At 30.6% G+C, this 14,259-nt stretch overlaps 1 protein-coding gene and 1 long non-coding RNA gene across 2 annotated transcripts; both read left to right on the top strand.

The window, feature by feature from the left end:
• Positions 1-3,667: 3,667 nt before the first annotated feature.
• On the top strand, positions 3,668-4,565 carry LOC107433067 (large ribosomal subunit protein uL11). Its single transcript, XM_016044312.4, has one exon. It carries the CDS (start codon positions 3,777-3,779, stop codon positions 4,275-4,277), a length of 501 nt encoding a protein of 166 aa, XP_015899798.1. The 5' UTR covers positions 3,668-3,776; the 3' UTR covers positions 4,278-4,565.
• Positions 4,566-7,937: 3,372 nt separating this feature from the next.
• On the top strand, positions 7,938-10,229 carry LOC125419608 (uncharacterized). Its single transcript, XR_007238463.2, has 2 exons — positions 7,938-8,669; positions 9,773-10,229. It is a non-coding gene; the product is annotated as an uncharacterized LOC125419608 (long non-coding RNA).
• The last annotated feature ends 4,030 nt before the right edge of the window (positions 10,230-14,259 follow it).

Here is a 14,259-nt window from a genome sequence, read left to right on the forward strand (position 1 = left end):
TATTTGAGTTTTTATTTGTAGAGTTTTAATTTGTGTATGATTTTTTTTATAGGATAAAAGATAAATATAATTAAGGGTATTTTAGAAATATAATTTTTTTTGTTCTGATTATGAAAGAATCAGAATTTAAAAGGGTATTTGTATTCATACTACAAATTTTGATACTCACACTACATTTCTCATTACTTTTTAATATTTCGAAAATATCATTTATTAAAAAGCAACAAAAATCTTAAGTACATAAACTAAATAAAAATAAATTGCGACTTACACTACAATAGAATTTTAGAAGAAAAAAATCCTAAAAATGGAGAGAATGGAGTTTAATGATCAAGAGGTAATAATTGATAAAACTAATTGGCAAATAATTCCTTTTAATCGTAAAATTATAAATATGTAGCTTTTTTATTATTTATTTGTTTTCTTCGTATTTTTTTATATAATTTTTTTTATCTGTTTGTCATTCCAATTATTTTTTTATACACTCTGAAGTTGTTTGGTATATTACCTCAATCAATTTGATTATGCTTGGATTCTATATATTGAAGAAAATAACTGTTTGAATTATTTGTAAAATTACGAAGTATACATAGTCTAAACAAATTGAACACATCCGAATTATGTATAATGAATTATTTCAGTCATATCTGTGTTATATAATGTGAACGAAAATACAAAGATATGTAAAACTATCCAATATACATAAACCGAATAAATAGTATTCGTCCGGGTTAGATATACAGGACTATGCACTCATATTTGGGGTTATGTAATCCGAATTGACTGAAACCATAGCATACATAACCCAAATGAATTGTATTTGTCCATGTTATATATACTAAACTACATAGTTATATCTGGGATGTGTAATCCAGACGGAACTCAAGCACATCCATCTAGTTTATATATATCAGACCAAAAAAAGGGGAAAAAATTAAAAGAAATAGAAAAAAAGAAAAAGAAAGAAATACATTTTCTAACTGAACTAATTCGACAGGATTGTTGAAGTAAAGAACACATATTCCAATCAAAAAACTTTTTTGATATGAACCTAGGATGACCTGTGTCTTAACCTATATTATATTAGCTCGGATCTAATTATGTTCAAATTCTAATGGTCATCTTGACCCCTAACCAACCTGTGATTAGAAACTTTGGTATAATAAAAATGCCACAATAGGTGATGGATATCCTATTGATAATTCAAACTAAAACACTCATGCACTAATGGTGTTTTAGGTGTTCAAAAGAACAAAGAGAAATTTAATCTCACAAAATAAATTCTAAATATTATTAATGGTGTGTTCTTCCTAAAAAACAAGTCATTTTATAGGCTAAGAGAAAATAAAATAAAACCCTAAAAATAGAAGGAAAAACCAGCCAATAGGATTAGGAAACTAGCATGGCCGAATTTTTAGCATGGCCGAATTTTCTCTCTCCTTTCCTAGACTAATTTTGATTAATTAATTTTTTTATTTTGAATTAGAAATTAATTAATTTACAATGAGAATAATAAAATAATAACTTTCCTAAACTTATTTTTCCAACAAATAAATAAATAAAAACCAAAAGTAAAGGTAATCTCCTAAAACAAAAAGTATAAATCAAATTAGGAAACTATAATACTATATTTTTGATTAAGTTGACTTTGACAAATCTTTGACCAATTTAAACTCCAAATCAGCGTCCATATGCTTTGTAGGATGCCAAATAAGCTGATCATGAAGTCCCACACGTTTCCCTTGCTTGGAGAAAAGAGAAAAAGCCAACTCAGCAAAATACAGTAAACCCAACGAGCAATACAGTAAAACCGGCCAAATTGTCATGTTGTGCGCACAGCCCCTTTTTGGATGCCTTTGAAGCTGCTTTGACTTGATTCCATGACCTCTTAGACATATGTATTGAATCCATGAAGCATTGGAACTATTTTATGCTGCTCGGACATCATAAATGCACCAAAACCACTATCTAAGTCCGTATCAACTTCCACCACTTCTATGCTCAAAATAGGTCTTGGATCTTCTGGTATGGATAAGCCCTCTTGAGTATGAATCACTCCCTAGATAAAGGCAACAAGGTTGTCCCTAAACCTCTTAGCTTGAGCCCTAGTGATCGACCCGGTCTTCATCCGTATCGGATTAGCACCACAGCGGGTTGTCGGTTGTGAGGACACGGGCGGATTTGCATCATTTCTCTCATTTTAATTTATTTTTTTCTATAGAAAAATGGAAAAATAAAAGAATGAAAAAAAAAAAGCAAAAGAAGTAAAGAAACTGACTGGTGATGAACAAAGGAACAAGATGATAAATGAATATGACTGTAAGTTCATACATTCTTGGCTGCTGCACATAAGAAGAAATATCACTAAAGATTGTTAACGATGAGGTGAATTTGGGAATCAAGGCTGTAGTGTAAGATATGGGTTTAATTTAAAAGGGAATTAGGGATAATAAAATTTGATGTATGTATTTAATTATATTTAAGGGAAAATTAAGTGTAAATGATTGGTTTAAATAGTAAAAATAAAAATAAAAATTACTATATCTAGAATATAATGTGAGTATTAAAATTTGTAGTATGAGTAGAACCATCCGTTTAAAAATCACCTTAGGATTTGAATTTAAAAGCTGCAGTATAATTACAAAACTTCTCAAAAAAATCAGCCTTATTGGAGTTTTATCAAACATCTAAATGACCTAATACTCTTTTATAATTAATTGTGGGACTCCTAAAATCATTATCAAATGAAACCTAAACATCTTACATAAGCTAAAATTCAAAAAGCAACAAAAGGTATCTGAAACGTAGAATAAGGATGTTAATGTTAAAAGTAAAAATCTAACAATTAAACAAGATTAACCAAATGCTCAAGTTCTAATTTTATAGCTTTTATAAATTTTAAAATAACAAAATTTTCCAAACATTTATTAGATTGCCAAAATAGTTTATTATAGCTTCAGCATTGCTTTCGCTGATCTTTCATAATATAAATCAACCCTAATCCAAGCCAAAGGGACTTTGATAGCTAGAATTTGACTTGCCTTTTATTATTATTATTATCAATGTGGCCAAACAAGAGGGAAACTAAACCATAACTCAGATATATATTATTTAAAAAAAAAAAAAAAACGTGGAACAAAAATTTGTGTTTAACATTGGTTTAGAAGATGTCTAAATCTTATATACTTGACTTGATGTAAATGTCTCAACAATTTTTTTTCTTTAACAATCTTTATCTGTTATATATATGCGGTTCATCAGAAAACTATTTTGCAACCATTAAATAATTATAGTTTTAACAAAATGACCTTCTCTCAATATTCAAAATAAAAGAATTCAAATTCAAATAATTGTTGAAGGAAATGATGGCCATTAACACAGGTAAAGATAAGAAAATGATACTTAAAACGGAGAGAAATACAAGTAAATTATATACCAACATATTCAAATCGAAATTTTTTTGCTAGGAATTTTCAAATCCAAATTAACCAAATTGAATGATTTAGCCAAAAAAAAAAAAATTGCATGCTTGAATAAAAATTTGGATCAGCAGTTTTGGATGACTGTTTAGTGGACATTTTGGGCCTTGTTAAGCCTAGGAAAGATATCTTTCAGGGCTTTAAAAATGTAGCCCATTAGGCATCGGCTTCACAAAGTCGTCTCCTCACAAAAACCCTAGCTGCCTATAAACTCGTTTAATTTCTCTGCGCCTCTTCTATATCGCGAAACCCTAAAAACTCTAAGACCCTCCAAAAACCTCCACTTCCGCCACAACCATGCCGCCAAAGTTCGACCCCTCCCAAGTCGTCGACGTCTACGTGCGAGTCACCGGGGGTGAGGTCGGAGCCGCCAGTTCCCTTGCTCCGAAGATCGGTCCGCTCGGTCTGTCCCCGAAGAAGATCGGAGAAGATATCGCCAAGGAAACGGCCAAGGACTGGAAGGGTCTGCGAGTGACTGTAAAGCTCACTGTTCAGAATCGGCAGGCCAAGGTCGCAGTGGTTCCCTCCGCCGCTGCTTTGGTCATCAAAGCCCTGAAGGAGCCGGAGCGGGACCGCAAGAAAACCAAGAACATCAAGCACAATGGCAACATTTCTCTGGACGACGTGATCGAGATAGCGAAGATCATGAGGCCCAGATCCATGGCCAAAGACCTCACTGGGACCGTGAAGGAGATCCTCGGCACGTGCGTCTCGGTTGGTTGCACGGTCGACGGGAAAGACCCTAAGGACCTGCAGCAGGAAATCGCTGATGGTGATGTTGAGATACCTCTAGATTGATTGTCTTTCGTTTCATTTTCAGTTTTTTCTACTATCAGTTTTGGCTCTGTTTTTTTTTTTTTTAATGAAAAAGAAAATCTTTTTGGATGTGTCTCCAAGTTATAGTTTCAATAGGGGCATTGAATGAATTCTCATGAAGGAAATTTTTGAGTTTGGATGCCGAGAATGTAAGCTCTTATTTTTAGTGTTTCTTTTTTTCTCTCGTGGGAGATACTGCCTGATCGTATATGTGAAGCTTAATTTTTATAATCCATTTTGCTATCGAAATATTACTGTTCTTTTCTTCTCTTTTTTTGTGCTGTTTTCTATCTTTGTTTTCTTATCATTTCCTTTTTTTCACCTCATCATTTTGGATTGAATTGTGTTTATTGTTACCTGTTTCCTGTCAATTGTTTAATCAATCAATTGTCAAATTGTCATCCCTTATTTGGGTGATTTTGGTAGTACTATATCATTGTTTCTATGTCCTTTTGGGTTCTGGGGTTTGCATCTTTCAATTCCTAATCACTACTTATAGTTGATTTTTTTATGATACCAGGGAGTTGTTTGGTGTAGGTGAGTTGAATGTGATTGTCATTACTTGAAATGGGTGTGAGAGTGTTGAAAATGGTTTTACCACATGAAATGGGTGGGATTGAGGGTGTTTGGCATTTTTCAATATAGGGTTGTAAAAGTACATATGTTTATATGATTTGGAATGTCTTGTTTTGTTTGTTTTACTAGGAAAATATTTGAAGATGGATTATGCCCATCAGGTGTTTGTTTGTTGTGTCATTGAATTTGGAAGTGTTAAGCGTATGCTAATTATATATGATTTCTTATTTATTTGAATCTCTTAATGTTTTAATTTGCAATGCTTTGATCTGGGCGTGTTTTTGAATCGTAATGTCTGAAGGCATATGATGCCCACTAGGCGTCAGGTGTTGTTTCATTCCATGCTGAATTGTTGAGCATGAGTTTATTCTGTGTTTCATGTTTTTTGTCGTATTTACTTGTTAGAGAGATGTGAAACTGCTTTTCAGAGCACTTGTTTGGTAATATTTCCAAGCGTAACCATATTCTCTGTTCCTTAAATTAGGCGAAAGTTTTTATGCTTAGTTTTTTCCATAGATGATTGCCTTGTACCAGAGTTGTAATTTGTGCAATTGGCAGGATGATCATAGAAGTGATAAAATGTTTATTTCAATAATCAAGACGTACTTTCTACTCCATAATATTTAAAGATAATACCCAGGAAAAGTAGTATGTTTATGATTTTCTGTTTTGTAAAATGATCCAAACATATGCAAATGGCAAAGGACAGGCAGTAGAGGAAAAGAAAATCGAGAATGGAAATTTCACTAAAACTTCCCATGCTGTGCTCTAGACTTCTAATTTTTTTGTTTTCCTACGTCATTTTCTAATTTTTTTTTTTGGGTCAATAAGTCGCAGTCTAATTAGATAACTGATAATAGAGAGGGTTCGAACTCCCTGCTTCGTTTGGATTGCTGGACTGAAATATAAAATCGTTGAATGCTAGGCCTTGGAATTACAATGATAAACACGATTTATTTTTTATTTTTTTAAAGCACGCCCACACTGGCCGGTTGGGAAAGTAAAACCCCTTTTCTGATTGCTTTGACCAAAGTCCTGCTACACGATAGCAAATATGATTTTACAAAATTGTCAGCCTGCATGGCATGGTTTCGGAATGTAAAAGTAGTTGGGATAATATTCAAAAAAGTGCTTTTGGAGCATTATTTTTGTGAAACCAAAAAGTAGATAGTTTTCTAAAAATGCTTCTTTATTCAGGGTGTATTTAAATGTGTTTTTGAAGTTCTAATAAATGCTTTTAAGAGAAAAAAAAAATTTATAACTATGTTTGATAAAAAATTAGAAAGTATTTTTTGGTAAAATATAAACACTAAAGATGCTTTGAAGAAAAACATATAAAAGCATCAAATAGAAGCTTTCAGAATTTAAAAAAGAATTTTCTTTTTAAACAAAAGAGACATAAGATGCATTAATTAAAATATAAAACTATCGAAAATAAACATTTTTCATTAAGGGTGGACAAAATCCAGTTCAACCCGTCCAATCTAATCTATTTTTAACTGTTTGGATTGGATTGGATTGGATTCAAAATATTATAAATTATATGGATTGGATTGGTTATGGATTGAAAATATAAATCCAATCCAATCCAAATAATATATTATATAACTAAAAAATTATATATTTTTTATTTTTTTCATTTTTATATAGTAATTTTTAATTTTTTTTCCATTTTTATATATTGATTTTTAATATATATATATATATATATATATATATGTATTTTTTTTTTCTTTTACATTCCCATATTCCAAATCCCAAATCAAATTGTAAGTTGTAACCCTACACTAAACATTTACCTTTATTGCCGCACACCACCAGTCCATCACTATCACCATAATATATATATATATATATATATATATTTTTTTTTTACATCCCCATCATATATATATATATATATCTACATATATTGTATCCAATTATTACTTATATATATATATATAAATGTTTAAATATAATTTATTGCTAATTTTATTATTTTGATCTTTGTAGAGCTTACAAAATCAACTAAAATTAGTGAACCTGTTAACGTTGATTGACTTATGATTTACCAAAGTTTTAAGGTTAAAAAAAAAAAAAGGAATTATACATTGATTCTTGAGTGAATGAATTTTGACGAATGTATTATTTTACATTATTTGTTCTAACAATTTTAATTTGATTTTATAGGAGTGAGATGTTGACATTAATGTTTGCTATTTAATAAGTGCATGATGTGTATCATTTGCTACATTTTTTTCTTTATTTTCCATTGTAGACTATGTTGTATTATTGTATTTGTATTTTATGTTTGGATAATTATAATTTATTATTTATATTTTATATTTGGAAAATTTTTTATTTGTATTATATATTTATAAATTAGTAAGTTTCAAACCGATCAACCAATTCAAACCAAACTGATCATAAATGGTTTGATTTGGTTTGGATTTAATCTTTAATGATTTGGTTTGAATTGTAAATTATAAAAACCGATATGTATGGATTGTGTTGTATTTCGCTCCAAAACAGAACCAACCCAATCTATGTCCACCCCTATTTCTCATTATACATAAATAAACACTTAAGTACTTAATTTATAAAAAAGTACTATGAATATAATGCTTCCAAAAGTAAATGCTTATTATAAAAAATGTTTTCAAACATGTTCAAATTGAGAAACATTTTTGAAGAAATAAAAATTAAAAGAAAAGAAAATGCTATGTCAGACAATGCCTAAAAGGATGTTTGCTATTATTCTCTCTTTTAAAATAAAGAACACCAAAACAGGAGGGGTGGGGAGGAAATCTAATTATATAAATAACCGAAAAAAAAAATTATAAAAGGAGGAAATTTAACATAATATTAATAGTCCATCTGCATATTTCCGGTACATTAAGTGAAAAAGCAATTCAGTAAATGTCTTTTTTAGCCTTGCTCTCTATATCCCAGAAAATAAAAATTTCCTATTTTTCGTTACTTGCCAGAAATAAACAAGAAACAGAAGTTAGGAGATTGGACTGGACGGTGCCCACCAATTTTCTCTTACAGTTTTCTTTCCTGACATTTTCCTCCCGATAAACGTGGACTTGTTTTTGGTTTTGTTTGATGGGATTGCCTAATAATTCGGAGGCAGAGTTTCAAATCCCCATTTTCAACGTTTTTCACTTTGATTCCATTTCCTTTATTGTTACCAACCGTTAGATTGCTTTGACTCATAGCGATACTCGTTTCCTTCCTTTCCTCCTATATAAAACCCCCTCTAGCTTCCCTTTTCCATCTCAGCTACTTTTCTCTTTCTCTCATACAAAAAAAAAAAAAAAAAATCTCTTGTATAAACGAAGAAACATTCTTTTTGCCATCTCTCTTCTTTCTCCACAGAAAGGAAAAGAAGAGAGAAAAATCCACCATTCAAAAAATCTAACCACGAATAACTTTCTTTACATTCTCTTTGTAATTTTTTCATCAATGGCACAAAAGGGATTCAAAGACCTTTTGTTTTTCGAGGTGGCTCCAGCCCCCATCATTTTTCCGCATAAGCCTTCCAATTCTCCGGGTTTGGAGACAATAGCCGAAGAAGAAGCTGAAGGATATGATGAGGATTGAGAAATTGTTTCTAGGGAGGTTTTTTTGAACTCTGGATCTTTAGAGGTTTCCAGAATTTTAACCTGCCTTGGAATAGTATGTTTTATATTGACTGATGAAATGGTTTTTGATAGAAACATGAGTTATGGGGTTGGTTTTCCATTTTATCTGGAGCTGCAGAAGATTGGAGACATATAGAAGCTACTATTTGCATGTAATTTTGCAAAGAAGGTATATTGTAAATGTATTGTAGGAATATTCTATTTTAATGCACCATGAGAAAGAAATCTTTTAGACTAGTGGTTTGCATGTTGCCTTCAAATACTACAATATGTTTGTGGCGTTCAAAATATTATTAGTACCAATAATCCAGGCGATTAAGACAGAGTCATTATTTTTTTAATTTTTTTTGGGTGAATAAGACAGTCCATTTGGTGTGCAAGAATGTGACTATCTTTTCTCAGACAAAATAGTATTTGATTTCATATACTAAATATGCCAGGATTGATTTTTAAATTTTATCCTACATTATAAATTAATCCCTATTATAAAATTTACACGTGCATTTAACAGTGGATTTTAAATGTTAGATGGAGTAATATTGAAAGACTAATGATACAACATGTTAACGAGTTCGAGAATTAAAATGTTAAAAACATATATATATATATATATATATATATATTTATATATTATTTAGGATCAACTTGTAAATGACGTATAATTTAGGACCAATTATGTTATTTACCCCTTCTTTATTTGGATTTGGCTAAACAAACAGAGATGACACTTTTTCCAGTCCCCAAATTTTCGGGCAAGGTAAGGAACAGATTGATTCTGATTTCTAAACCTTATTTGCCCGTTAACACTTGTTTGGAAATAATTTATACACATATATGGGAGAATTTAATTTGGGTACTGGAATTTGTGGTGCTCTGAAGCTGGGATGTTTATGAAGCCTTTTATCATTTCACGAGCTTATTCTGTAATTTATATATCTGATTCTTCAGCTTTTACGCTTATCACTCTCAACAATTCTTCATTTCATGCCTCACCTTGGAAATGTTTTTGGAACCATTGACATGCAATCATATATATTAGCTGACTTGAGTTGTTCTTGCAATCTTAAAGTCCTGCTTTTTTTTTTTTTCTTTTTTTTCCTCATTAAAAAAAATAATAATTAAATGATTATTTGTCCTATTTTACATATATATATATATATATATATATATATATATATATACTGGCTAAATCTATATTGGGGAAAAAAAATAAAAAATTTAATGAAAAAAAGGATTGTGGAGATTTATGGTATTTGCTCCTTTTGATTCCAGGAAATTAGTTTACTCAATGATTCTTTGAATTGAGCAAAGAGGTTTCGGTGATTATTGAGTTGCATATAGAACTCTGTGTTGGTGTTGGTAAAGTATATGGGTCTGTCTCTTTCCTTACTCTTATCCACGTGGAAAGAAATTCTGAAGCACAAGATTTACGGTTTAAGAGGCACCTTCGATGCCGTACGTCCTTATGACGTCCATGAGCTTCCAGGGAAAAGATGGAGATCGTTTATCTAAGGGGGCTGTTAATTTTTCTTCTCCGTCTTGGTGGTGCAATTTACGGCGCGATAGGTCCTTTCGGTTCTTTTAATTTTTTCTGGTGCTCATTTTCTCTTGGGGCTTTTCCTATTGGATTTTTTCGTCCAAGTGTTTCAACGAGGCTAGCGTTTTGTTCATGCCATTTTGGGTTATTTTTTCCTAAAGAAAAAGATGGAAGGGTGTCTTAGTTAATGAAGTTGCTTTTGTTCTTTTTTTTTTTTTTTTATGACAAAAGGTAAATTATATAAATTACAAAATTAAAAAAATTAAATGATCTTTTTTTTAAACAAAGACAATACACTAGCTGTTGTGTATTATATTCAAAGCACAACGACTAGTTGTTAAGAATTCTCTCAATAAACAATAGCTCCAGCTATCGTGGATTAAATGAGCTATTACATCAACTCAAAACCGTCGTGCATTGTAATCCACGATAGCTTAAAACTGTTTTGGATTTGGTGTTTTGTTATAATATATGTTGGTTAAATCTCGTTTATTGAGAGTTACTTATTTTATATGATTTCATAAATAAGTGAGATTGTGAGTTACTATATCCTTACTCTTGTTTGGTAAGGTTTAGATTTTACAAAAACGAAATAAAAGTTATATTCATTTATTCATGAAATCTTTTGAAATTTCTATAATAATTTATGCTAATACATGTATTTCTCAAACCATTGCCTATTTTTTAGTGATTAAAATTTTCATTGTGTGTAGTAATTTGATTCAGACAATTCACTACTAGAATCGCGTTGATAACTGACGCAATAAATGCGTCGCACAAAATAAATAACGACGTATCGCACGGTGTCGCCTAACGTCTTGTCGCTAAATCTATAAGACAACAAGCGACGCATTATAAGAGTCGCCTATCTTTGAGTTTTTAGCGACTCATATTTACTTTTAGCGACGCATTAATAGAGTTGACTATTTAACGACGCATTATTAGTGTCGCCTATTTAGCGACGCATTAAAAGAGTTTACTATTTAGCGACGCATTCGTAGAGTCGTCTATTTAGCGACGCATTAATAAAGTGACTATTTAGCGACGCATTAATAGAGTCGCCTATTTAGCGACACATTAATAGAGTTGACTATTTAGCGACGCATTAGTAGAATTGCCTATTTAGAGACGCATTAATAGAGTCGCCTATTTAACGACGGATCGACACTTTTAGCGACGCATTATTTCTTAATGCGTCGTCCCTTCTTTTTTTTTTTAATTTTTTTAAATTTTGTGAAAAGTGATTAAAATAGTAAAAATATAAAAATAATTAAAATACAAAAAAATGAAAACTAGCTTCATCCAAAATAAATAGAATACAAAAATTTTAAATAAATATTTTGTCATAACAAATTAATTATCTAATAAATTAAATATCATCTCATTGATATATTTTTACATAATTTGTAAGCTATTGTATTTTTCATAACAAATTTAATATTAATTAAACTTCCATGAATGCATATTCATTGAGATGGAAGTTGACCTCTTGTTGACGATATTACATCCTCATACTGCATATGGAAACATTAAAAAAGTTATTAGCACTTATGCAATATAAATAAAATATTAATCATTATTAAATTTGTAATTTAGTATAAATGAAAGTTTAAAAAATATTACCATTGTTCTTAAGATTTGACGAATCACATTTCTCCCCTCACAGTCATTACAAACATAGTCACTCTCACATTCATCCTCATTATCATTTTCATCGACACTTGGCAACTATATGACAAATGGATTGTGAGCCATCTTTGTATCTCCAAGAACATCTTCTTCAACAACCATACGATGTTGTGGTGAAGTTAAAACAATAGACCATCTTGATTCAAGTTAATCTTCAACACAAAATACTTGTTGAACTTAGCAAAATAATGTCAAGCAATATCACAAACATAATTTCTAAAAAAGCAAGATTAATAAAACCCAATGAACCTAAGCTGCAGTTAAAATGAAAAAAAAAAAAAAAAAACAACCCACCTCATGTCAAGAAAAAAGAAACTCACCTAAACGATGGAGAGAAAGAAAGAAGAAAACCAAAAAATCACGAGGGCGACAAAGAGAAATCTAGCTTCTCGGCCGACGACAACGTAGGCAAATGAAAAATGAAACCTGGAATATCTCACTCTTCAAGTCTCTCTTAGATTGCTTTCAAATCTAATATCGATTAGGTGGTGTACTTGATGTAGTTTTAAAAAAGAAAAAATGGATTTAAAGGAGCGCGTAAAAATTTAAAAACGCGCCAAAATTTTTCAAAAAATGGCAAGAAAGCGCCTTTTCTCCCAATTGCATTTTTTTTCTTTGATTAATATTTTTATTTTTCAACTACAAATAAAAACTGAAAATATTTCTTAAAAATGCGAAGCAAAATATCGAAGATTGCTGTTTATTTTTCTATTTTTCAAGTACACCTTTATTCTTTATAAAATTTGCATGTCTTTCAAAATTTTTGTTTTTGTTAATTGAGAGAATAGGCGACGTATTCTCTTCAAGAAGGATCGCCTGTTCTTGAATTTTGGGATCAAGCGACGTATTATGGTTGAAAAGCGTCGCCTATTTCATTTTTTTATATTTTCTTTATAATCTTTAAATAATTTTTTAATTGTTCATCTACAAATATATTCATGTAGCAATCCAATGAAAATAAATTCCATTAATCTAAAAATAGAAAATAGTTTTGTCAATGCTCTTCTCAGTTATACATATATGTGTATAGACGAGACAAAATATCTCAAGACCTAATTTGAGATAGGGTACCGAATATAGAATTCTAATTTAACAAGCATTTATTGACCAATTTATCTAGATAAGTATGTTAAATGAGCTTAACTTTCATGTGTTTGTTGTCATTGATAGTTTACTTGTTTTTAAAAATTGAAACTCTATTAAATTGCTTTTTCTTAAAAAAAATAAAAAACAATTGAAGGAACAGGCGACGCAATTCCATTAAAACACGTCGCCTATTCCATTTTCTTTTTTTAATCTTTAATTAGTTTTGTTGATTGGTCATCTACAACTTAAAAAAAAAAAGAAACATATTTACAAAACTAAAAAATTACTAAAAATAACTTTCAAATTGAAAAAAAAGTTAAAAATTGGATGGGTGAAACGGCGACGCAGTTGTTTACAAATGCGTCGCCTTTTAGTCTATTTAGCGACTATTTCTTAAAAGACTGCGTCCCCTAAAACTATACTAGCTAGTTCTTATTGTATTATTTGGCCTGGTGGTGTGGTGATTTCTTGAGAGTGTAGGAGGTCTTGGGTTCAATTCTTGTTATGGCCCTATTTTGATTTTATTTTTTTGTTTGAATAATGCGTCGCCTAACACTATATTAATCAATTTTTGCGGTATCAATACATATAAGTCATTTGGCCTGGTGGTGTGGTGATTTTTTGAGAGTGTAGGAGGTCCTGAGTTCAAATCTTGTTATGGCCTTATTTTGATTTTATTTTTTTTTAAATGTTTAAGCAAAAAAATTGAAAAAAAAAAAAAGAACAGGCGACTTATTTGTTGAAGAATGCGTCGCCTGTTCATATATTTGGCGATGCATTGTTTGAATAATACGTCGCCTAACACTATATTAACCAATTTTTGCTGTATTAATACATATAAGTGATTTGGCCTAGTGGTGTGGTGATTTCTTGAGAGTGTAGGAGGTTCTGGGTTCAATTCTTGTTATGGTCCTATTTTGATTTTATTTTTTTTTAAATGTTTGAATAAAAAAATTGAAAAAAAAAGAATAGGCGACGCATTTGTAAAATTGAAAAAAAAAGAATAGGCGACGCATTTGTTGAAGAATGCGTTGCCTGTTCATCTATTTGGCGACGCATTCTTTAAGTAATTCGTCGCCTAACATTATATTAAGCAGTTTTTGTTGCATTTGTACATACAAGTATTTGACTTGATGGTGTGGTGATTTCTTGAGAGTGTAAGAGGGTCTGGGTTCAATTCTTGTTATGGTCCTATTTTGATTTTATTAAAAAATCAAAAAAAAAAATAGTGAAGAGAGAACAGGCGACGCACAATCTTATTGGTGCGTCGCCTGTTAACTATATATATATATATATATAAAAACCTCAGTTTTGGTGCACTAATATTTTTATTGATTGTTATTATTAAAATAAAATTAGATTGATTAAAAGATCTAAAAAAAATTAAGTGAAAAGAGAACAGGCAACGCACAATCTTACTAGTGGGTGGCCTGTTACACGTATAACA

The sequence above is a fragment of the Ziziphus jujuba genome, chromosome 11 (assembly GCF_031755915.1).
Source record: "Ziziphus jujuba cultivar Dongzao chromosome 11, ASM3175591v1".
Lineage (NCBI taxonomy): Eukaryota > Viridiplantae > Streptophyta > Magnoliopsida > Rosales > Rhamnaceae > Ziziphus > Ziziphus jujuba.

Coding starts and splice junctions, on each gene's coding strand:
- LOC107433067 (XM_016044312.4), top strand. CDS start 3,777: ATGCCGCCAAAGTTCGACCCCTCCCAAGTCGTCGACGTCTACGTGCGA.